The sequence below is a fragment of the Peromyscus californicus genome, unplaced genomic scaffold (genome assembly GCF_007827085.1).
Source record: "Peromyscus californicus insignis strain IS unplaced genomic scaffold, ASM782708v3 Scaffold_13__1_contigs__length_99412109, whole genome shotgun sequence".
NCBI lineage: Eukaryota > Metazoa > Chordata > Mammalia > Rodentia > Cricetidae > Peromyscus > Peromyscus californicus.
In genome coordinates this window covers 16,343,066-16,369,806 of record NW_026294424.1, presented here as the reverse complement: position 1 = coordinate 16,369,806, position 26,741 = coordinate 16,343,066, and the positions used below count along the sequence as shown (strand labels likewise).

General features: G+C 39.9%; 1 protein-coding gene across 7 annotated transcripts in view; it reads right to left on the bottom strand.

Annotated features, from left to right (window-relative positions):
* Positions 1–1,830: 1,830 nt before the first annotated feature.
* The window catches only part of Acyp2 (acylphosphatase 2), a 205,213-nt gene continuing 180,302 nt past the window's right edge, over positions 1,831–26,741 (bottom strand). For 3 of the 7 annotated variants that reach the window (XR_008217388.1, XR_008217386.1, XM_052734566.1), the window contains 2 exons: positions 4,827–4,947; positions 1,977–2,154 (listed from right to left, as the gene is read on the bottom strand). Coding sequence is in view for 4 of the 7 variants with exons in the window: in XM_052734566.1 (XP_052590526.1) it covers positions 4,857–4,947 (91 nt within the window). In the remaining 3 variants the exon portion in view is untranslated. Of the gene's footprint in view, positions 2,155–4,826; positions 4,948–26,741 lie in introns of all 7 variants that reach the window. The other 4 variants (XM_052734567.1, XM_052734564.1, XM_052734565.1 and 1 more) reach the window with 2 other exon arrangements.

Genomic DNA, 26,741 nt, shown 5'->3' with positions numbered 1-26,741 from the left:
CTCTTTTACCCAGTGAAGACCTAGTATGTATCTTTGTCCACACCCACAGTACAGTGTCCCCCCCCCACCCCCATCATTTTGTTTTTCAAGATAGGGTTTCTTTGTGTAGCTCTGGCTTTACTGGAACTCACTCTATAGACCAGGCTGGCTTTGAACTCAGAGATCTGCCTGCTTCTGCCTCTTGAGTGGTGGGATCAAAGGCATGCGCTGCCAGTGGCAATGCTCTCTTAAAATGAAACCTTAGAAGAAAAGTCATCAGATGCACCTGGCATCAAAACCCTCCCCAATGAAAGGTAACACAAAATCATGTCTGCTTTCCTTCACATGGAGTAGGGAAATAGAACAGAATAAAATTAAACTACCCAATAAATATACTGCTTGTCATCATGATAGTCTCAAATAATAGGAATGTTTCTTTCTTTTTAGGTTATATAGAAAGTCATTTCCCAACATTGCACTGTCTTATGTACATGTGATATGTTATTACAATCCATGGAATGAACTTTTCAAGCTAACAGACATCCCACCTCTACTCCTTTTTCTCAGTTCTCACCATACAGCAGGTAGAAGAGACGGAGGCACAGTCTAAGACACATGACTCAGACTACATATAGCAGTGGAATCTGCTACACGGATAGGATGGTAGTTTCCAGCCTGCATTTCCAAGGGATTTGAAATAGACCAGAAATCAAGGAAGGAGAGGCTCAACGGGCCTCTCCATTCCATTCAATCACATCAGCTGTGCTAAATCACAACAACAAAACATAGCAATCAACTTCTTTTATGTGTTCAATTCTACATAAAGTTCTGTTTTAATGGAGACTTCCATTATAAAAATGTGAAAATCAGGACCACAGCGATAAAAGCGCTGGTTACATGATCCTGACAGCTTAGGACACACATACAAGGTAGAAGGAGAGAAATGGCTTATGAAAAATTGTCCTCTGACCTCTACACACATCATGGAACAAGCATTTCTGCATTCACACACAAATTCGCATGCACACATGCAATAAATGCAATAAAAAGAAATAAAATTGCTGGGTAGTGGTACCCATGCCTTTAATCCTAGCACTTGAGAGGCACAGGCAGGTAGATCTCTGTGAGTTGAGGCCTGGTCTACAGAGCAAGTTCCAGAGCAATGCAGAAAAACCCTGTCTTGAAAGACCAATATAGAAATCATTGAAGAACATATGTATTATATACACATTTGAAACAGTATTTTCTGTTAAAGGTCTTTCCTATTCAATATTACAATTCCATGGTATAGAAATTAACCCTCATCTTCAAATATTATGTTGCCTTCTTATCATTTGAAGACCCCCAATTGATAGTCCAAGTTTAGGTGACTTAGAGCCTCCCAGTGTTTTTAGTCATAGGAATGCAGCTGGAGGGAGTGGATACAAGTCTTGAAGCTTGCTATGCTGAAACAAGGTCTTCTAGGTGCTGTCACCCAGCCTGCCTCTCCACTCTTCAGAACAATGAGGACAAACATGCCAAGTAGCTCTGGCTTAGTTCTGACTCAGGCCTGGGTTTACCAGAATTCTGCACACTAACTCTATTGCTGTTACTTTCTGGCTACAGTGATCATCACATACAGTTATTTTAACCATTTTTAAGACTTCAATGACAATACAAATTACTCAACTCTAATAGTAACTTATTATTCAGAGGACATTAAAATTCACCCTATTAGCCAACAGTACCTAAAGATAATTTTAGATAGCTAACTTTATTTCATGTCTATCCGAATAACATGTATACTGTAATGTTTTCTGAAATTAATGACTCCATAAGACAATACTTCACTTGAATGATCATATCTGAATCTGATACTTTACAACATTTTATTTTATAATATTTGTTTTCTTCTTGCTGAAAACATAGGTGGGTAAAAGTTTTTCAGTTTCAGACATTTTAGTAACATAATTCTGAGGTTTCCAGAACAGAAAGTCCCCATTTTTTAATCCTACTACTACAAATTTAAGAAAGTGTTTTATTTCCTGCAATGTAACTTTACAATTGTTATTTTTCTCCCATTAATATCGAATACTAAAATTAGAGTATTCCAGTTTAGAGATGGTTTTTTCATTAGAAAAGTCTGTCCGGTCGATGCGAGAACTAGGACTCCCAACCTTGCTTAGCCAGGCTTTCCTACAAAACAGAAACAAACAGAAATGAGCATGTATATAACACAGAGTTACTAAAAGATCCCATAAGAGGTAAGAAAGGGAGTTCACACATTTGCAATGCAACTTTTGCATATAATGTCACAATGGAGGACATTATTCTATATAACAAAAATTAACTATGATAAACAAATTGCTTACATTGTATATGCTGTTCTAAGAATTCTACCAAGTACAATATAAGATTACACATGGACAAAGAAAAGGTAATAATTTAAGTAACTTACTTCATATTAAGATCATTCTCCCTACCCTAAAAGAAACACTTCAAGGTCATTATTACCTAGCTCTTTTAAGTTTCAAAATATTTTTACAAAGTGGTTAGTAGTAAAAGTAATTCGTCATTCTTTTTATTACAAAGTATATGGTAGACTTGTGTGTGTGTGTGTGTGTGTGTGTGTGTGTGTGTGTGTGTGTGTGTACATGTGGGCATGTATGGAGGCTAGAGAACAACTCAGTATTGTTCCTCAGGTGCTATATACTTTTTTTTTTTTGAGACAAGGTCTGTAAGAGGCCTGGAACTTGCCAGAAAGGCTGGGCTGGCCAGTGAGCCCCAGTCTCTGCCTCTCCAGCACTGGGATTACTAGCAGGAACACCATGATCAGCATTTTTCTCACATGGGTTCTAGGAATGAAACTCAAGTCCTCATGCCTGCAGGCAGGTATTTTACCAACTGACACCCATCCTCCACAATAATGAGGCTGTTGTATGCAAGTGATGGCATGAGCCCAGCTGTTACGGAGGAAACAGTTCCTCACATCCCTGAAATTACTCCTTGCTGTGAAACACACCTGTATTGTACTGTGCAGCGTAATCTCATATTGAATTAAGGCTTGGATTAAAAAACTATTCTCTGGGCAAAACTGATTGTCTGAAAATGACTCTTAACCAGGGAAAAGAATTCTAATGACTCAAATTGCCATTATGCTTTGAGCTCCACCCACTTGGCTTTACTTGTGACTTTTGCTGGGTGAGGTTAATTTTGCTACTCTGCATGGGCTAAATCATCAATAGTTACAGACTTCATTTCTTTTACTCATCTAATTAAAATCTTAAAAGTGAAAATTTCACATTCTTAGTTACTTCCTCTTGCTGTTATTAAACACAATGGCCAAGGTAACTTATAAAAAAGCATTTTAATTTGGAGCTCACTGCTCTAGAGGAGTGGAGTCCATGATTATCATGATGGGAAGCATGGCAGCAGGCAGATGGTATGGTGCTGGAGCAGCAGTGAGAGCTCACATCTGATCCACAAGCATGAGGTAGGGAGAGCTAACTGGGAATGATTGAGCTTTTGAAACCTTGAAATCCTCCTCCAGTGACACACCCCCTCCAACAAGACTACATCTAATCCTTTCCAAACAGTTCCACCAACTAGGGGTCAAGAATTCAAGTATATGAGCATACGGGGCCATTCTCATTCAAACCACCCACACTTATTGAATAAAATTCAATTTTTGTGACAAACAGTTGAAGACTTCAATTTTACTTATCAAATCTCTAAATTTTCTTGAAAACAAAGGCCAAAATTGTAGCCAAACCTAACATTTAATGAGCACCGACTGTCGACTAAGTTCTTTATATACACTTTTTCTTTATTCTACATGTGAGCCCTGGAGCTAACAATCTACTACTTCCCAAGGAGATAGAAAGCAAGAGAACTCAGTAAGCTGCTCCATGCGGTAGTAGCAGAGGAGAAATGGTCAGGCTCTGAATGCATCTAAAGGACTGTAAGTAGATTTGCTCACAGAGTGCACACAAGTGGGAGAAAAGGAGAGGTGTGAGGATGACAGCCAGTATTTGGTGTGAGTAACTAGCTGGATGGAGTTGTTACTTACTGACAAGGAGAGGTAGGGACAGGGGCAGGTTCTGGGGGAAGATGAGAATTTTAGTTTTGGGATACCAAGCTTAAGATGCTGTTAGCCATCCAGGTGAGATGTTGACTTGGGGTGGGATCTACAAGTATGGCAAGAGGAAACACAATTCAGAGTCTTTTAGCAAACAGACCAGTATCGAACACTGTGAGACTGGTTGGCATCATCATGAAAATGAAGATAGATAGAAAGAATGGGGGTTCTGTGACTACATTTTGAGGTACACTAATGCGAAGAGCTGAAAAAGGTGAGGAAGAATCAGAAGAACCATCCATTGAACTCTGCAGAAAACTAGGAGAGTGTGGTATCCTGAAAGCCCATACAGTCTGCAGGGAATAAAAGGATGTCCACAAACCTGCTGGTGGTCAGGGGAAGAGAGAACTTAGGAATGATCATTGCACTTTAGCAATGGTGATGACCATAAGAGAAGTTTTGTGGAATGAAAACCATATTTGAGTAGGTTCAAGATAGAACAAGAGCAGAAAGATTAGAATGCAAAAATCCAAGACAAGGACAGGTGGGCAGAGGAATGCAGGAAATCTATCTGTGCTGATAATGCAGTGTGTTGAGGTAGCTGCTTTATACCAGCTCCTCACCATCCATCAATACCTTCCTGATTGCTAGTCAGATGGCCAGATAAGGACATCATGACTGGTTGTTGGAAGGTTTAAAGGCCTTGTTGTTTCCATTGTGGTGAGGATGGCCACATTGTGTCATGGTTCCACACATGCCACTACTGTCACTAAGAACCTCATTGCCTGACCTGGCTGTTAAGGAATATCCTGACCACTGGTCACAAGTCGTGAAACCTCACTCTCCCCGGGCTGTTCTTGCAGCTGGCGTTTAACATGTAGTTAGGTTCGGAGACTGTTGATCTACGAGTTCTAGGGAAAAACAAAATTGTCATGAAATTTCACATAAATGTATGCTAATTAAAAGGATGCTTACCCTATCCCATACATTTCACATCTACATACATATCCACATATGTATATATGTATGCATATATACATACCCTTACATTGAAAGAGACCCACATCGTCAAATGGTATAGGTGACCAATTCACCAAGAAGGCATTTTATGCATGGCATATTCTAGGTGCTTGAATGCATACACAAATGCATACTTAAAATGAAATTTGTTCTCTTGGGGACTTATGTCAAATAGGGAAGTGTGGAGAATAAAGATGGCTATATGGTAGAATGTAACATGCAAAGTGCTGTCCACAAAGGAGGAGACACACCAAAGGCATGTACACTGAGAATGCACTTGGGTATATCACTGTGAGAGTGATAGCACTTCAACTACGTTCTTAAGAAAATGTTAGCAAATTTGCAAATCTTAGAAAAGCACGATTGAAACAAAGAGCTGCTGGTAATTTTTATATAAAATTGTTCAGGTTTTGAATGACCAAAAGAAAGTCTTAAACAAACAAATAGCAAAATGGAAAACTTATTTGGAATATTCTTCTTATACAGACTACTTTAAACCAATATATAAGATGTTAGTGCAATAGAAAAATGGGCAAAAAACATGAGTACATAAAAATAAATATAAATAATGCCAATAAATATCTGAAAATATTCACAGTTTTATGTTAAAAATTCAAAGAAAGAATGAGATAGTATTTATTTATTTATTTATTTATTTTGTGTGTGTGTGTGTGTGTGTGTGTGTGTGTATGTGTGTGTGTGTGTGTGTGTGTGTGTGTGTGAGAGAGAGAGAGAGAGAGAGAGAGAGAGAGAGAGAGAGAGAGAGCATGTGTGGAGATTAGAGGAAAATGTGAATGAGTTGGTTCTCTCCTACAATATTGGCACTGGTGACTGAACACAGATCATTAAGCTTGATAGCAGGTACCTTTACCTGCCAGGCCATCTCTTCAGCCCTTATAACACTTTCAATAATTTAAATTTTGTTTTATAGAATTTCATCCATGAGAACTCAATGTGCATCATTTTTACCACTTCCCTTCCAATCTCTTCCATGTTCCCATCCCTCCCCCTCAAATTCATGACCTCTCTTTAATTATAAATTTTGTAAATTAAAAAAATCAAGTTTTGCCGGGCGGTGGTGGCGCACGCCTTTAATCCCAGCACTCGGGAGGCAGAGCCAGGCGGATCTCTGTGAGTTCGAGGCCAGCCTGGGCTACCAAGTGAGTTCCAGGAAAGGCGCAAAGCTACTCAGAGAAACCCTGTCTCGAAAAACCAAAAAAAAAAAAAAAAACAAGTTTTATAAATTATAATTTATAAATAGAACTGGTAAGTCCATTTAGTATTGCTTATATGTATATGTGTTTAAGGTAGACCACTTGGGATTGAATGACATTTCACAGACTTGTCCTTGGAGAAGATGGATTTTCTCACTCTCAACTGCCATTAATTGCCCATTGCTCTTTATTTGGGGTGGGGCCTTGAGAGATTTCCCCATCCATGTTAACATGTCAATTAGTGTTGATGATGTAGGTCTTGTTTAGGTGTACATATTGTTGAGATTTTATGGCTACAGCTCCCTGTTATACACAGAAGACACTGTCTCACAGCATTCTTGGTCCTCCAGCCTTACAATCTTTCCACCTCTTCTTCTGAGATGTTCCCTGGGCCTGAGGTGTATGGGTTGCATTGTGGATGTATCCGCTGGGGATGGGTACCCTAGGTCAATTGTTCTCTGTGTTTTGAACACTTGTGTGGATCTCTGTAAGAGTTTTCTATCTGCTGCAAAAAGAAGCTTCTTTGATGAGGGGTGAGAGCTCCATTTATCTGTGGGTGTACGTATTTAGAACACAGTAGTTAGGAATTGTACTGGTGTCAGAATTATCAGTAGTAGGTTCTAAAACAAATTTTTCCCAAAATTTACTTAAATGTAAACTTAAATATAAATATCTTATAGTGGCAGTTAAGGTACAAGCAAAGAGACATTTTTTTTTCCGTGTTGTTGATGAGATTACAGGACTTGTTTTAAGAGCAGTTTGGTTCTACCTAACAGATGATGAAATGTCCACATTACCTAGGCATACTATCATTGGGAGGATATCCTGGGATACAAACTCTGAGACAGAGATTAGCATGTTAATCAAAGCTCTGGTTTAACATCTCCTGGGAGGTAAGAAAACAAGACAGAACTGGATGGCGGTGATGCTGAGCAGCTTATCCAACATGAAGCTCTTGAAGCCAGAAGGACCCTTCAGGGTTGTCCAGTATAAGGTGAAAGGGTTGTGTCTTTGTGTCTTTACTTCCTATATTAACCAGACAAACGATGCTGTGCAGAGAAGGGGTTTAGCCTTTACTCAGGAGCCTGCTCTATCGAGAGGCCATTCCTCAGGAGGGTGATGACAGTGGCCAGTCTTCTAGCAGCTCTCCCAGCACCTGGAGGGAAATATAAGTGGCACTTTGCAGCCTTTGTTCATGCCCTCAGCTCAGGGGGATGATTGAGCGGGAAGGACAAAGGGATGGTGACTAGTGGGACAAGGCCCAGGGGAAGTTGGATAAAACAGGATAGGCACATTCATTAGGTTTAATTTCTGTTTTATACTTATTATTTGTCTACATGTATATGTGCCATGGCACTGTGGTAGTAGAGCTCAGAAAACAGCCCCTGGGAGTCAGTTCTTTCCTCTTATTCTTATAACCAGGCATGGCAGCAAGCCCCTGTGCCCACTAAACCATCTTGCCAGTCCACTTTTTAGAAAATAAGGAAGACACTTCTTTTCTTTCCAGAAGGGAACACAATACATTTATTTAAAAATTGAAGAGCAATTTGGATGTAAAGAGACATTTACATGAAATAGTCTCCATATTCACAGCAATGTAGGAATTAAGATAATTTATTGTGCATTGACAGATACACAGTGAACAATGGGAGGCCTTAAGTTCTTCCCTGGATGCTGGCCCTACTAAGCTGGTCAATGCCAGTGAAGCCAGGGGTCAATGTCTGGGCCAATAGTTTCTCAAGAGCAACAACTCATCTTAGGGGAGATTTAAAATTTTTTAACATAGTTTTGTATGAGACTCCCACCTCCTCCAACCTAAAGTGGACTTATCTACTGGCTTGTCCCTAAGTTCTGCTTCTTTCTGTGTTGAATAGGATGAGCCAAATAAACTGCTTCCATGGTGAGTCTGCTCTTGGTCTTTGAACACCTTTTCTCTTCTATCTATTATATTCTACAGGAAAAAACACACCTGATATTCCTGCCCACAGGGCATAACCTGGCCATGCTGTCCTGGGAGTCTGTGAAGGTTAAAGCCTTGTGCTGGCTGGTTTTACGTCAACTTGACACAAGTTAGAGTGATTTGGGAAGAAAGAACCTCAGTAAAGAAAACACCTCCCACCCCCAAACCCCACTCCCATTTACCCCCCAGATTGGCCTGCAGGCTAGGCTACTGTGCATTTTCTTGGTTTCTTGATTGGTGACTGATGTGAGAGTGCCCAGCTCACTGTGGGTAGGGCCACTACTGGGCAAGTGGTCCTGGGTTGTATAAAGAAGCAAGCTCAGCAAGCTAGTAAGTGGCACTCCTCTATGGTCTCCACATCAGTTCTGGCCTCCAGGTTTCTGCCCTGATCTCCCTGGATGGTGAACTACAAGTTGTAAGATGAAATAAACCCTTTCCTCCCCAGTTTGACTTTGGTCAGTGTCTAATCACAGCAACAGAAACCCTGACTAACACAGACTTGGTGCACATTAGATCTTAAGTATCCCCCAGAGGTCCATACAGTAAAGACTTCCCCTGAAGTTGGTGATAGCAGGATACAGTGGAGCCTTTGAGAGGGAGCTTACTGAGAGATCTGCAGGTTGTTGGGGGATAACCTGGAAGTGCTTGTGGGACTCTCATCTTTTCTTTGATCACAGGCCACAAATAATGGTACAAATCAGTCATGGACTGAACCTCCAAACTGTGAGCCAAATAAACCTTTACCCTTTATAAGGTGATCATTTCTGATGCTTTGCTATAGTAATGGAAAGCTGAGTAATGCAAGATGTCCACATTCAATGATTCACTTCCACTGGATTTCTTTTTCGGTCCTATATTATCCTCCACTGTGCCCATGGGACCATCTCCAGGGCATAAAGTTTTGACTTCCTCTGGGATCCCCAGCAGCTTGCTAGTAAAGTCTGTAGGATAAGTGCTTACTATTCAAATCTGGAATAAGTCTTATTTTTAGCCCTCCCTTCATGCCTGTGTCCCACTGTCTGAGTCTTGTTGGATTCCCACTGTATTAACTCTGTTACACAGCTGTGCAGCTCAAGTCTACCTCATATTCACCCAACTGCTTCCCAGTTTTCATGGTTGCTGTAACTTTCTATCCCATTCTTAGACCTTATAGGTGTTTCAAGAAAATCCTTCTTCCTAGTAAGTGGAGTTTATGTAGGAGTAAAAGTAAATGCCTGTGTTCAAAATGTAATATCTTTAAAATATGGTTTTATCCTTTATATTTACAACTTCAGGGCCAGCAAGATGGCTAAGTAGATAAAGGTACTTTTCTGTCAAGTCAGACAACCTAAGTTCAATCCCTGGAATCCGCACATTTGTAAAAGGAGAAAACGACGTCTAAAAATTGTCCTCCTACCACCACATGTGTGCAATGATGTGTGTCTCACAGCACTCTGAGACTTTCCTGCCTCCCCTCTCCTTTACACAATAAAGAATTTTTTTTTTTTTTTAAAAAGAACGTCTTTAGCCTTTGTGGAGTTATATAAAATATCTCCTAATTTTTAATAGTTAGATATTTTCTTCAGTACTTTTTACTGAATAGCTTAGCTTTCCCCACATGCTTCAAACAGAATTTCCAGCACATTCTAAACTGGCACCTGCACCTAATGTTTTCCTAGACATTCTGCTTGGCACTGGAATCTGCTCTCTAAGCTAGTACCAACATTATAGCTTTAGAGCACACTTTAATTCAGTCGTCTCCCTACTTCCTTCAATGACTTTACTTTTGAATGTTGTCTTATATAGTTTTCTAGCTCTTAGCAGAATTTTAACCATTCCCTGTTAAATATTACACCTGTTGAGAGAAAACTCACATTCTGTATTAGCTACTTGTGACATAACATTCGATAGAAACAATTTAAAAGAGGGAAGGATTATTTTGGGTCCTGATTACAGAGGTTTCAGGCCAGGGTTTCTTGGTCCCAAACACGTGGGCAGATCATCTTGGTGTCAGAAGCATGTGACTTGGGAGCTTCTTCACCACATTATGGACAAAAAGTAGACAGGGTGACTGAAAGGAGCCAAGGACAAGGTGCCCCTGAAGAAGAATCCAACCCAAGGATCTATTTCCTCTGGGTAGGCTGTAAGTTACTCTTAAAGTTTTCAGAATTTCCCAACATAGGGCCACCAGCTGGAGATTTGGACTTTAAAACATGATCCTGAGGGGCCTAAGGAGCATTTCCTATTGAAACCACAGTGTGTTTAACAATCTTATCAAGAGAAAAATGTTCACTACTTTTTTTCAAGTCTTTAAGTGCCTCCACTCAAGTTTGTAGTTTGCTTAGCTTGGGTCCTCTGTACCTCTCAATAAATTTCTACTTAGTTAAGCTTCCACATTTCTTGCTATTTTGAGCAATACTTGAACCTTATAGGTGGAGATTTTAGTGAGCTCTTAAGCTGTAGTTGGTGTCTTGCTGAGCTTTGCTGGGGGTGTAATGTTTCTTACTTGTTTTCATTGGTTTCCTATGATTTACTTAGAGACCATCTCATGTGATTTTTTTTTCTGATTTGTCAGTTTTTTTCACACTGACTGAATAATTTCAAGTTCTCTGTATTTTGGGTTTCTTAGCCACATTTCTCCAATTATTGCATTCTAAAGAACTGCTGCTGTAACTATGCAGAGAAAGAAAGGGACATGGGCAGCATGCACAGCTGAGTGCACATCACAGCCAGCACACATTGCTCTGGTGCCTTCCTATCTTATCCATTTATCCATTAGTGCAGTAGACTCTATAAATGGTGAATGGATCATTGGACTGATAGATGAATTCTATGCACCTGAGAGAGACTGAAGTCAAATACTTCTGTTATAAATCTGAATGTATTCACACATACATGCATTTCACGTATTTCTATTCAAGAAACACTATCCTTTGATAGGATCTTTAGAAAGTTCAAAATCCAAGTTTGAAAAAATTGAAAAAGATTTGGAAAAAAACCTATTGACAGAAGTCATATTATTTGGGAGTCATATGTCTCCTTTCACTGCAACATATTTTAAATGTTTTTTGTTTGTTTGTTTGTTTGTTTTTTGAGACAGAGTTTCTCTATGTAGCTTTGGAGCCTGCCCTGAAACTCACTCTGAAAACCAGGCTGGCATTGAACTCACAGAGATCGACTTGCCTCTGCCTCCCCAGTGCTGGGATTAAAGGCGTGTGCCACCACCACCTGGTTTAAATGTGTTTTTAAATGTCTTATGTAGAGTTTTTAAAAATGAAACTAATTTTTGTAAGACTTTTTATTTTTTTACTAAAATCATGTTGGCTTTAACATGTAGCAACATGTAACATAACACAGTAGCAACTGAAAAAGGGGTTTCATTGTGAATGTATTTCTTATATATTTGATGAGAATTATACATGTTGTGAAAAGAATTTTTTATGGAAGGAAAAATCACAATGATCTTACATGAATGATTTCTAAGCACCTTCTTTGCATTATAAATAAATAAAACACAGGGCTGGTGCATATCAAATGGCCAAGGAAAGATCTCTTGTCTAATAAATTAGCAGTGCTATGTTTTTATTATCATTATTATTTTAGTGTGTGTGTGTGTGTGTGTGTGTGTGTGTGTGTGTGTGTGTGTGTGTGTTACCATTCAGATAGTCATCGACCATCAGGCCCGTTGGAGTTCCACAACGTTCTCTATAATTCTTTGTGGCAGATGGTACATATTTAGCCATCAGATACAGTAAGTGCCATACATTCATGGCCTTGGCAACAGTAAAGCAGTCAGATGTGGCCTTTGAAAATGTGCTTAGGCTACTGACCTTCCAGGGTCAGTATGGAAAGGCCCTGCCTCCACAGTGTGTCATAGCAGTGACATTTGTAAATTGCTATATATGTATAATTGCTTATGTGTCCTTGATATGCCTCCCTGACACTAGCATGCAAATTCTAAGACAGACTCAGTCTTATTATTAAATAATAATGTCAGTACTAGATAATAACATATTGAAAGAATGAGTCTTTGTCACCTGTATGCTTTCTTCAGGTCTACAGCTCCCATGCCTTGGAGAGTATTCTAGGTCCTATACCATCAACATGCAGAAAGAAACCCTGAGTATGGACTCAACTTTGATTTTATAGCACATGAAACGAAAACCTTAATTTTGAAATAATCTTTGAAAGCAAAAAAAAAAAAAAAAGGTTTGCCCATGGTGTTCTCCTATGAAACAGCACAATTAATGGCTACGGTCATCTTCTCAAAGGGTACTGGAAGCCTTGGCATCTGACTAATGACTTACACCTAAGCCTGGGAAGCAAGATGATTCATTGCAATTGGTTCATTTATTTTTAACAGCTCCTCTAATTTTCTTATGTTTCTTATGACTGAGTTTATACAGGATAGAAATAAACACAGTGACTGGCTTTGCTTGGTGTTCAGAGTAATTCTTACAGCATGACAGGGGGATCCAGTTCATCCTGCATGCCCAGTCATGGACATGCCGCCATCTCCTGCGAATAGTGCATGACTGTTAATGTGGACATACCAGTCCTAGGATACTTTCCTTAGTGTCTCAACAGACATACAAACACCCACTCATGTATTTGTTATATTAATTCAGGATTTTCAAGCCTTTGACAGAAAAGATCTCTTTTTCCAACATTTTAAATGAAAGCTTCATGCTCTTTGGCACAGTGCTTTTCTCTGACAGAAGAGAATGACTTGTGTGTGTGTGTGTGTGTGTGTGTGTGTGTGTGTGTGTGTGTGTGTATGCACAGAAATCCCATCCACCACAGGCTTCACTGCCCTCAAGCATTTCAGGAGCATTCCAAGGGCTATGAGAAACTCAGTGTGAAAACTGCCCCATTAACCTATCATTCAGCAAAGCCATAGAGTAGACTGTAAAGAGAATTCATCATCTGTGGGAACAGAAACCAGCAGCGCTGTCTCCTCTCTAACTCAAGTCAGTGTTGCCCGTAGAAAGTGGGCAAGTGAGCTCCTAGGATGATAGAAAAAAATGCCATCTAAGTAATATCCTTGACTGAAACAAAGAGGTGAAATTAAAGCACTAGAAAGCCAACACTATCAATAATTCATAGCAGTTCTATTTCCTGGGACTAAAGTGGGGTGGAAGTATCCTTTCAGATATCTCTGCAGCACTGGTATAAAACTCGACTGAAGTGAGGAAGCAGACAGTAAGAAAAGATAGTGTATGAATTAAGCTAATGTAGTGCTTGCCAATCTCAAGCTTTTAAGCCAGCATTAATAATGGACAGATAGTGTATAACATTTTTGCTATTCTCTTTTTCTCAAACTGCTTTCTTTATTCAGGTATATGCAGACAAATAATACTATATTATAAAAATAAATGTTTAAATGGTACTTTAATAGCAAGCCTAAAAACTTGCTAGCTGATTATCCAGAAACCCCCAGGTCCTGCATAATTAACCAGAGATGAGATTCCTCTACTACTGTCATCACAGAGATTCTGAAAAGACTGAAGAGGATACCCAGAGAGGCCTTCCCCTAGGTCCCATCCCTGGGCACCAGCCATTCCGGGGAAGACCTGCCCAACTTGGCCCCAGGTTCGGGAAGGTTCCCCTTTTCCAAGACCCCAGGCAGACACTGCAATCTCCATGCCTTGCCCCCACACCCATCTGCCTGAGACCCCAGTCACTTCCTGAGACTCAGAGACCAGCCCCCAGCTCCCATCTGGCCCGGAACTCCCATCTGGACCAGAGGTGAGTGCCTGGGGTCATACCCAGAAGGTCCCATCCCTGGGCACCAGCCATTCCGGGAAAGACCTGCCCAACTTGGCTCCAGGTTCTGACCATCAGGCGGGACCTCTCCCCCAAGGTTCCCCTTCTCTAAGACACCTCCTGCCCCGGCAGACCCTGCTATCTCCACACCCTGCCCCGACACCCATCCACCCAAGACCCCAGCCACTGCCTGAGACTCAGAGACCAGCCCCCAGCTCCCATCTGGCCCAGAGCTTCCATCTGGACCAGAGAAAGGCTTCCTGAATCTGTCAGCTCTGTCTGGACCAAGAGCGCTGATAAGACCAAGAATGAATCCACGAGGAGATGGGCAGACGACAAGGCAGAAGTACATACAACAAAATAAAGAGCAATACAGCATCACCAGAACTTAGCCCTCCTCCAACAGCTAGACCTGAACATCACAAAATGGAAGAAGCAGAAGAAAGCAACCTTATGAATAACATCATGAAGAGGGGAGAGGCTTATATAGAAGAAATCACAAATGAAATTGAGGAACAGACAAACAAAAAATGGGAAGAACGCTATAAAAAACTAGAGGAAAGGACAAATAAAGCAGAAGAAAACAATAAATCCCTGAAAGAAAATCATGAAAAAGCAATGAAACAGATGAGGGAAACAGTCCAAGACCTGAAAAGGGAAATAGGAAAAATGAAGAAGACACAAACAGGGAATGCTGGAAAAAGAAAATCTGAGTAAATGAACAGGGACTTTAGATGCAAGTATAACCAACAGAACGCAAGAGATAGAAGAGAGGATCTCTGGTGTTGAAGATATGGTAGAAGAAATAGATTCATCAGTCAAAGAAAACAGTAAAGCCAACAAAGTCATGATCCTAAATGTCTAAGAAATTTGGGACACCATAAAAAGACCAAACATATGAATAATAGGGATAGAGGAAGGAGAAGAACACCAACTCAAAGGCACAGAAAATATATTCAACAAGATCATAGAAGGAAACTTTCCCAACTTAAAGAAGGAAATGCCTATGAAGATACAAGAAGCTTATAGAACACCAAACAGACTAGACCCCCCCAAAAAGGTCCCCTTGCCACATAATAATTAAACAACTAAACCTACAGAATAAAGAAAGAATATTAAGAGCAGCAAAGGAAAAAGGCCGGGTGAGTTATAAAGGCAAACCCATCAGAATAACACTCAATTTCTCAATGGAGACTTCGAAAGCCAGAAGGACCTGGACAGATGTAATGCAGACACTAAGAGACCATGGATGCCAGCCTAGACTAATACACCCAGCAAAACTTTCAATCATCATAGATGGAGTGAACAAGACATTCTAAGACAAAGCCAGATTTAAACAACACTTATCCACAAACCCAGCCCTACAGAAAGCACTAGAAGTAAAATTCCAACCTAAAGAAGTCAGATACAACCTCGAAAACACAGGCAATAGATAACACCACAGCAGTAAACCCCAAATAAGAGAAGTACACACACACTACCATCAAAAAAATAACAGTAATGTGCTGTGGGATGTTCTGTATGGCAAATGTGTTGCTGATTTGTCAATAAATAAAACACTGATTGGCCATTGGCTAGGCAGGAAGTATAGGCGGGACAAGGAGGAGAATAAACCTGGGAAGTGGAAGGCTGAGTCAGAGAGACGTTGCCAGCCTCCACGATGAGAAACAGCATGTGAAGATGCCGGCAAGCCACAAGCCATGTGGCAAGGTATAGATTCATAGAAATGGATTAATTTAAGCTGTAAGAACAGTTAGCAAGAAGCCTGCCATGGCCTTACAGTTTGTAAGCAATATAAGTCTCTGTGTTTACTTGGTCGGGTCTGAGCGGCTGTGGGACTGGCAGGTGAGAGAGATTTGTCCTGACTGTGGGCCAGGCAGGAAAACTCAAGCTACAGTAATGAACAATCACTGGTCATTAATATCCCTTAATATCAATGGAATTAATTTACCTATAAAAAGACACAGGCTAACAGAATGGATACAGAAGCAGGACCCATCTTTCTGCTGCATACAAGAAACACACCTCAAATTCAAAGATAGACACTACCTAAGAATAAAAGGCTGGGGAGAGACTTTCCAATCAAATGGTCTTAAGAAGCAAGTGGGTGTAGCCATCCTAATATCCAGCAAAATAGACTTCAAACTAAAATCAATCAAAAGAGATCAAGAAGGGCATTACATACTCATCACAGGAAAGATCCACTAAGATGAATTTTCAGTTCTGAACATTTATGCCCCAAACACAAGGGCACCCACATATGTAAAAGAAACATTACTAAAGCTTAAATCACATATAAACCCCCACACATTAATAGTGGGAGACTTCAACACCCCTCTTTCACCACTGGACAGATCTCCCAAATCAAAACTTAACAGAGAAATAAAGGATTTAACTGATGTTATGACTCAAGTGGACTTAATAGATATCTACAGAACATTCCATCCTAACAAAAAAGAATATACCTTCTTTTCAGCACCCCATGGAACCTTCTCTAAAATTGACCACATACTTGGCCACAAAGCAAATCTCAACAGATACAAAACAATTGGAATAACCTCCTGCGTTCTATCAGACCACCATGGTTTAAAGTTAGATTTCAACAACAACAAAAACTACAGAAAACCTAAAATCTCATGGAAACTGAATAATGCTCAACTGAATCACCAATGGGTTAAGGAAGAAATAAAAAAAGAAATTAAAGACTTCCTAAAGATCAATGAAAATGAATACACCACATATCCAAACTTATGGGACACTATGAAAGCAGTGCTAAGAGGGATATTCATAGCACTAAATGCCCACATAAAGAAGTTGGAGAAATCTCACACTAGTGACTTAACAGCACATCTGAAAGCTTTAGAACAAGAAGAAGCAAAGTCTCCCAGGAAGAATAGACACCAGGAAATTATCAAATTGAGAGCTGAAATCAATAAAATAGAAACAAAGAGAACAATACAAAAAATTAATGAAACAAAGAGTTGTTTTTTTGAGAAAATCAACAAGATAGACAAGTCCTTATCCAAACTAACCAAAAGACAGAGAGAGAGAGCATCCAAATTAACAAAATCAGAAATGAAAAGGGGGACATAACAATAGACAATGAGGAAATCCAGAGATTCATCAGGTCATACTTCAAAAACCTCTACTCCACAAAACTGGAAAATCTAAAAGAAATGGATAATTTTCTGGATAGGTACCACATACCTAAGTTAAATCAAGACCAGATAAACTATTTAAATAGTCCAATAACCCCTAACGAAATAGAATCAGTCATTAAAAGTCTCCCAAGCAAAAAAAGCCCAGGACCAAATGGTTTCAGTGCAGAATTCTATCAGTTCTTCAAAGAAGAGTTAATACCAATACTCTTTAAATTGTTCCACACAATAGAAACAGAAGGAACATTACCAAACTCCTTCTATGAGGCTACAATTACCCTGATTCCTAAACCAAACAAAGATGCAACAAAGAAAGAGAACTACAGACTGATCTCCCTCATGAACATTGATGCAAAAATAGTCAATAAAATATTGGCAAGCAGACTCCAAGAACACATCAAAACAATTATCCACCATGATCAAGTAGGCTTCATCCCAGGGATGCAAGGATGGTTCAACATATGAAAGTCCATCAATGTAATACACCATATAAACAAACTGAAAGAAAAAAAACACATGATCATGTCACTAGATGCAGAAAAGGCATTTGACAAAATCCAACACCCCGTCATGATAAAGGTCTTGGAGTGATCAGGAATACAGGGAACATACCTAAACACAATAAAGGCAATTTACAGCAAGCCAACAGGCAATATCAAATTAAATGGAGAGAAACTCAAAGCGATTCCACTAAAATCAGGAACAAGACAAGGCTGTCTGCTCTCCCCATACTTATTCAATATAGTACTTGAAGTTCTAGCCAGAGCAATAAGACAACATAAGGAGATTAAGGGGATACAAATTGGAAAGGAAGAAGTCAAGATTTCCCTATTTGCAGATGACATGATAGTAAACTGAGTGACCCCAAAAATTCAACCAAGGAACTGATACAGCTTATAAACACCTTCATCAACATAGCAGGATACAAGATCAACTCAAAAAAATCAGTAGCCCTCCTATATACAATTGACAAACAGGCTGAGAAGGAAATCAGAAATACATCACCCTTTACAATAGCCACAAATGATATAAAATACCTTGGTGTAACTTTAACTAAGCAAGTGAAGGACCTATATGACAAGAACTTTAAGTCCCTGAAAAAAGAAATTGAAAAAGATGTCAGAAAATGGAAAGATCTCCCATGTTCCTGGATAGGCAGGATTAACATAGTAAAAATGGCAATCTTACCAAAAGCAATCTACAGATTCAATGCAATCCCCATCAAAATACCAACACAATTCTTCATAGACCTGGAAAGAAGAAATCTCAGCTTCATATGGAAAAACAAAAAACCCAGGATAGCCAAAAGAATCCTGTACGATAAAACAACCTCTGGCGGCATCACGATCCCTGACCTCAAGCTCTGCTATAGAGCTACAGTAATAAAAACAGCTTGGTACTGGCATAGAAACCGACATGTGGACCAATGAAATTGAATTGAAGACCCTGACATTAACTCTCACACCTATGAACATATAACTTTTGACAAAGAAGCCAAAAGTGTACAATGGAAAAAAGAAAGCATTTTCAACAAATGGTGCTGGCATAACTGGATGTCAACGTGTGGAAGATTGCAAATAGATCCATATCTGTCACCGTGCACAAAACTTAAGTCGAAGTGGACCAAAGACCTCAACATAAATCCAGTTACTCTGAACCTGACAGAAGAGAAAGTAGGAAGTAGTCCTAAATATAACACCAGTAGCACAGACACTGAGAGAAACAATCAATCAATGGGACCTCTTGAAACTGAGAAGCTTTTGTAGAGCAAAGGACACGGTCCACAAGACAAAGTGACACCCTACAGAATGGGAAAAGGTCTTCACCAATCCCACATCTGATAGAGGGCTGATATCCAGAATATATAAAGAACTTAAGAAATTAGACATCAAAATGCCCAACAGTCCAATTAAGAAATGGGCTAAAGAGCTAAACAGAAAATTCTCAACAGAGGAAGTTCAAATGGCTGAAAGACATTTAAGGAATTGCTCAACATCCCTAATCATCAGGGAAATGCAAATCAAAATGATTCTGAGATACCACCTTACACCTGTCAGAATGGCTAAGATCAAAAACACTGAAGACAGCTTATGCTGGAGAGGATGTGGAGCAAGGGGAACTCTCCTCCACTACTGGTGGGAATGCAAGCTTGTACAGCCATTTTGGAAATCAATATGGTACTTTCTTAGAAAATTGGGAATCAATTTCCCCCAAGACCCAGCTATACCACTCTTGGGCATATACCCAAGGAATGCTCAACCATACCACAATGCTCAGCTATGTTCATAGCAGCATTGTTTGTAATAGCCAGAACCTGGAAACATCCCAGATGCCCTTCAACTGAAGAATGGATAAATAAAATGTGGTACATATACACAGTGGAATACTACTCAGCAGAGAAAAACAATGACATCATGAGGTTTGCAGGCAAATGGATGGATCTAGAAAAAAATCATCCTGAGTGAGGTAACCCAGACTCAGAAAGACAAACATGGCATGTACTCACTGATAGGAGGATACTAGATGTAAAACAAAGATGACTAGACTGCTACTCACAACTCCAGGGAGGCTACCTAGAAAACAGGACCCTAAGAAAGACACAGGGAATGCCCAATGACAGAGAAATGGATGAGATCTACATGAACAACCTGGATGTGAGTGGGGGTAATTAAGGGCAAGGTTCGAGGGAAAGAGAGCTTAGGGGAGTGGAAGATCCCAGCTGGATCAAGAACAGAGAGGGAGAACAAGAAATAAGAGACCATGATAAATGAAGACCACATGAGAATAGGAAGAAGCAAAGTGCTAGAGAAGTCCCCAGAAATCCACAAAGATACCTCCACAATAGACTGCTGGCAATGGTCAAGAGAAAGCTCGAACTGACCTATTCTGGTAATAGGATGGCCAAACACCCTAACTGTCGTGCTAGAAATCTCATACAATGACTGAGGGAAGCAGATGCAAAGAACCAAGGCCAGGCCCCAGGTGGAGCTCCAGGAATTCAATTGGCGAGAAAGAGGAGGGATTGTATGAGTGAGAATTGTTGAGACCAAGATTGGAAAAAGCACAGGGACAAATAGCCAAAATAATGGAAACACATGAACTATGAACCAATAGCTGAGGAGCTCCCAACTGGATCAGGCCCTCTGGATAAGTGAGACAGTTGATAAGGTTGATCTGTTTGGGAGGCACCCAGGCAGTGGGACCGGGACCTGTCCTTAGTGCATGTGCTGGCTGTTTGGAACCTGGGGCTTATGCAGGGACACTTTGCTCAGCCTGGGAGGAGGGGACTGGACCTGCCTGGACTGAATCTACCAGGTTGAGCTGAATCCCCAGGGGAGTCCTTGCCCTGGAGGGGATGGGAATGGGGGGTGGACTGGGGGGAAGGTGGGGGGGGCAGGAGGGGGGAGGACAGGGGAATCCATGGCTGATATGTAAAATTAAATTAAATTATAAAATAAAAAAATTTAAAAAAAAAAGAAAAGACTGAAGAGGATGGTTGCTTGCAGATCATCTCATGGACCATCTAGATCACATAGTAGACTCTTTTTTTTTTTTTTTTTGGTTTTTCGAGACAGGGTTTCTCTATGTAGCTTTGCACCTTTTCCTGGAACTCACTTGGTAGCCCAGACTGGCCTCAAACTCACAGAGATCCGCCTGGCTCTGCCTCCCGAGTGCTGGGATTAAAGGCGTGCGCCACCACCGCCCAGCTGTAGTAGACTCATAATAACTGTTATTGCAGTATAATTGTTCTCTGCCTTTGCACATTTGGTAATCTCTGGGATTCCCATAATCACATACTTCCAGGGAAATTCTACTCATAAGGCCTTCAGTCTTGGCAGAAGTCCTTCTCAGCTGTGGTGTAAAGTGTCACATCACTCTACCTCTTCAAATTAGTAAGTCTGGGAAAGTATCCCAGGCATGAGCTGTGACCAGAATTCTGAGAAAGCCACCAATCCAAGGGCCTAGGAATGGAGAAGGTAGAACAAGTGAGTCCATAACTATAACCACAGTGACAGACATGCTCTAATTTTTGTCTTATTCAGAAGTAAGAAGGTGCTAGCATCGTAGCAATGGCAATGGACTTCAGGATCCTCATGCTTGGTTGTAGGGCATGTAGGAATTACTAGAACTTCCCTGAAACATATCTTATATGGAGCAAGGAGGCTGCCACTGAAATAATTCACAGACATATGGGCATAGCAGAAAGCCCTACCAGAGTCATGGATATCTCAGCATTGTTGTCCCTGGCCCACATAACACAACCCAAAGTTCAATTTTCACCTACATATCACTGAGTGTGAAAGCATAAAGCACATATGAAATCTTGACTTTGAGGCAAGTCATGGAAATATAGCTTCTAACTCTGTTGGGTCTTAAATAAAAGATAGCAGGAGGAGTTTGGACTAGAAGTTGATCAGGATAACATAGCACACCTATCTCCACTACTGTTGTTCAGTTAACAAGAACTACATAAAATCCTATGCTGTGGACTTCAGAAGTAGCAAGTGTCTTCTGTTTGTTGCTAGTGTGCAGTTTTAGTATATGATATTGTTGGACCCATTTCTTCAAATCTAAAGGAACACCAGCATTGAAGGATCAACAGAAGAGAAGCAGAAACACACCAGTGAAGGAGCAGAGAAGAGGACCGACCAAAGTGTAGCTCTGGGAAAACCAAGAGCACAGAGAAATTTATGGGGACAGTAGTCAACTTTCAAATGCTGCTGGGGCCAAGTAAAATATAAGCTGAAAAGTGGTTTGTAACCTTAGCAAAACAGCATCAGTGATGTGGTTGAAGTAGAGGAGGTTAGAACAGTTTTAAGGGTGAGGATGGAGCAAGAAATGGAGAGAGCAAGAACAAAGCTGTTGAGTTGTCTGTGAAAGAAGAGGTAGAACAGCTTCACAGAATTCTGCTGATGACCAGTCCAGCCAGACTAGATTTTGAACTCAGTGCCTTTGGGTATTCATGAACATCCTGTGTTAGAAGTGTACTGAGAAAGGCTGTATTAAGGACACATAGTTCAGCATGTTCTCTGTTCCAAATATGTTAAGATCTATTCCTACAGGAAGCCAAATGAAAAATGAGTTGGCCGGACATTCTTGTATTTTCACCCTTTACCCTGACTTTTCTATTTCCCTTAAAAATGCTCTTAGGCAAATAGAGGCTAATGCCATTAGCAGATGGAGGGCTACTAGACAGTTTAGAGCCAAACTCCAACCCACCCACAGCAGAGGTCTTATTGTATTTTTATGGCCTTCTTTCTGACTCTATATTATACCCCCACCCTTAATTTCATTGCTAAATGTCCGCTCTCTTGTTAGCAGTTTAATATGTTCTTACAACTCATTTTAAATTATGTAGGGATCTAAGTAAGGTATAATAAATACATGAAGCTGTGATCTTTTCTCCTTCCTTGATATTAACTTTGTTACTTTCTCAATGAGAACTACAGGATAGGGTTACCTATAGACTTGTGTTCTATAATTGGCTTTGCTAGAGATCCTTTTCCATTAATGCAAGGAACACAATCTTCTTCCATCATAAAAACATATGTCTTAAGGGCAGTGGGCTCTGCAACTGCAGTCCTGTTGATGGCCATGAATTTCTGGACTGAGAGCTGGTTTCCCCAGATCAAGCAAGGGTGGAGTAAGACTGGATTGACTCTCTGAGGTGATGTGCCTGTGTGCAAATGCATGCATCCCCTTGGCAATCACTTTGAAAATAGTTTGCAGAAAAATGAATCAGAAGAATAGTTCAAGTGCCTTTGTGTGAAAAGCTATCTCACTGTCCCTTCACTTAGAATCTTATGTCCTAACAGATAGTTTATATATAATCATTATTTGCATACATTTAATCTTTTAATTTCAATAATTTATTCAGCTCCAAATATGTCATATATCAGGCCAAATGTCATATTCTGTCCCAAATGTGTGTCATATTCAGCTCCAAATGTATAAAATACTAAAAACACAATTTAAGTCCAATTTTGAGACAAAAGTACTTAATTAACATATGCTTCATTTCCAGGGAAACTGGGGTCTTCTGGGTAGTAAATAAAAACACTAAAAATGCATAGCAAGATAATTTTAGCTCCTTTGTAGAGGACATAGGATGTAAATCAGTAAACATATAAATGAAAGCCATAAAAAGGAAGTTTGCTTGCCTCTGTTATAACTCATTTATTCTATATAAGAAAATAATTTACTTGTAGGGCTTAATTACTGTTTTTATAACTCTTGTTCAGATTCATTTCAGTGAGTCTATGTAGTAGAAAAGTGAAGACCACGGTGAAGCATTTTCCTCAATCATGTTGGCTTTTCCCTCAAAATCTCCCTGGCTTTCTCACTAGGCACTGTAACTCTCATTTGTAAAACTGTGGTTCTATTTTTTTTTTTAATTTTACCCCATAGTACTGGAGTCTAGAATTAACCCACACATCACAAAAACTGAGCACAAGGGCTTCTCCAAACTCTCTTCATGACTGCTGCTACATAATGTCTTTGCTGTTCTAGTTCCTAGATAAATTTTGTCTAGCCTCCACTACCAACTCATCTTCACCTGTCTTGGGTATTGTATATGCTAGTCATGTACATCTCATAGCCTATTCATTCAGATATTATTTTACCCCAATACATATCAACAGTGCATCTCAGGTGGTGGAGGCAGAGGCAGGCATATCTCTGAGTTCAAGGATAGCCTGGTCTACAGAGTGAGTTCCAGGACAGCCAAGGCTACAAAGAAAGAAAGAAAGAAAAAAGAAGCAATGCATCTGTGCATATGCACTGTGGTACCACCATTGATATACTTTACATATGCTACTTAATTTGATAAATTGAGTTCATTTAGGTAAGAAACCTTCTGGCAGCTGAAGAATGAGATTTTAGGAAATTGACATTGAACCTTTCCTTCAAAGCTGAGACAGCAAGGTTAATTATAACTGGACTCTGGCACCTGGTGATCCTTCTTAGTGGGAAGGAGTTCTTACTTTGCTGAGACCATTTGGTCGTCTTAGGCTTAATTCTGTCTCCATCTTCACTCTCTGAATGATTTAGCATAAAATTTTCAGATACACTGTGTGCACTTGATTTTTCAGCTCTTACACCTCTACCTGGCTCCATGCCTCTGCCCACTCACACCCCTTATCCATGTGTTCTCCTGCATTCTGGAACCTGACAGAATCTTGGTGGTTATAGGCTGTTAGCCATCTTGCATAGCCAATCAACTTTGATTTGAATATTTTTTTTTCATTTCTCTCTTTTTTTCCATCCTTATTACCTCTTACTTACATCAGGCTTTTATCTGCTTGCTAGGAATACAAATTAAACTTGCTTCTGAGGCTTGGGGCAATTGTAGCAGATGCTATGAAAAAATTTTGAGATTTGTGTCTTTCCTAACAGTGTTTGGTTCTGGACATCTTTTATTGCTGGATCTCAGTGGATTGGAGTGGAGTCTCAGAAATGAAGGAAAAACTATAAATCACAATTTGTATATCATCTTCATTGCAGTTAAAATTTATCTTAAAACAATCACAGAAGATGATAAGTCAAATGCAAACTACTTAATAACAGTTATTAAATGCCTATTTTGTACTCTGTGCTAGGCATACAAAGACAAACAGGAAGGCTGCCTGTCCCCAGTGAACTCTGTTGGGAGAGACAAATGATTACAGTTTGGCAAGACAAACACAATGACATGTGTGAGCCCTGAGGAACCTCTACCCAGGTGCTCATCTTCACTGCAGTAAGTTACATTGGCAAACTTGTATTTGGGTATGAAAACTTAGGATTCCTGTAGAGAATAAATGAGACATTTGAAGACAAGGAGTATATCTGGGACATTTATGTTTGTAATCTCTTTAAAGGAATTTATCCACACAAGGATGAAAAAAAAGGACTTATAAGTCATTGAAATTTCAGCTTCACTTTTTTCTTACAGAAAAGATGTATGCTGTATAAATGTAAATATAAGATGAATATTTACATTTATGCAATTAGCAATTGTTTTATGGGCTACTATAATATGTCAAGCTAAGGATATGCTTAATGTTACATTTTATTGGCTAAGTGTTAATTAATTAGTGTGTTGGTTTCTATCACCTCTGTGCTTAGCATTCCTTAGGAAGGAGAATGTTCATTCCCAAACCCACCCATGCTCTGGCAGCTATCAGACTTCCTGGCAGCAGAGCCCTAAGTGTGCTGAAATAAAGCACAGAATTTGCCACTCTAACATTATTCCACAATTTTAGGGAAAATTAACAAAATTATTGACCTAATATTGGAAGCTAGAAACAGTTGCACTGTTCCCCTTTCAAAGTTAACAGCTGTTGAGGCTTATCCATGTCAGTTTCTACTGCTCTGGGGAAAATGTGTTTGCATTACAGTTAACAGCAGTCTGGTTCTTTTGTTTGTTGTTTGGTCTGCTTTTGAGACAAGGTCTCATTTAACCAAGGATGGCCTCAAACTTACTATGAAGATGAAGACAACTTAAATTTCTGATTCTCCTGCTTGAGCTCCTCTTGAGCGCTGGAGTTACAAGTATGCATCACAAGGCCTGCAATTTAGGGATTTACAAAAAGTCTAACTTGAGAAAATACAGGAAGAGTAGCCACATTACAGTCATCCAGTAGAGCTGGATCATTTCAAATCAAGGTCAAAAGCACATTTGATTAGAGCACTTAGTAAAATCAACATTATTTAGGTCAGGTAGTTCTCTTTTCTTTTTCATGTCCTATCTAACAGAGAGCTTTAAATTAATATTAGGAACCTTTAATATGGTTTAGAGAATTCTGGACCATTTCAGTTCAGGTTGCCATGGTATTATTATTGTTTTTAAGTAGCCAAGCCCTGTATTTCTTTGGCATCATAAACTAACATTGAGAATATAAAACTGGTACACATTATCGATACATTATTATTCAGATTTAATTAACATGTTTTCCTCTTCCTATTCTTAGACAATAGTGTTTAACCATTAGAATGTAGTGAACAAACATTCGCAAACAAAGCCTGAAGGGCTCTCTAACAGGCCCAAGCATGCAAACATGGCATCGACAGGCTTTGCCATTTTGCCCTTTTCCCCTTTCCTCCCCCTTGCTAAAAACCATTAGATCATATTCCTAAGCTAGCTCCCAAGATCCATCCCTTATTTGGCCACTGACTCATTCCTGAGACAAACACCAAAGTCCAACAATCAAAATTCATTATTTGGCTAACATGCCCAATCAGGATTTACTAGCTCACCCTAGCACAGACTCTCCCTTTTCTCCTTAAAAACCCATTCCTGCCAAAACACCTGCTTGTTGTTGCTGTTTGCTATCTGCCTTTGCGGACCACACCCTGCTTGCTGCTTGGGGTAATAAATTTCCTTTGTGCTAAGAATTTGGTGTCTGGGTGTGTCCTGACTCCTGGGCGGGGGCACTCTCCCTAACAAAGCCATTTTTTTTCCCATTGTCATTGCTCTGAATGTTTCAGTTTGATCCATGATACTGAAAGCTCCACCCCTGTGGAAGCACAGACCTGTGCCTCCTCTTTTGTGTCTCTTAGACACTGCTCCCGGCCTATGTAAGGTTTTCTTTTCCCACATATACAGTGGCTTATACAAAATACCTTGA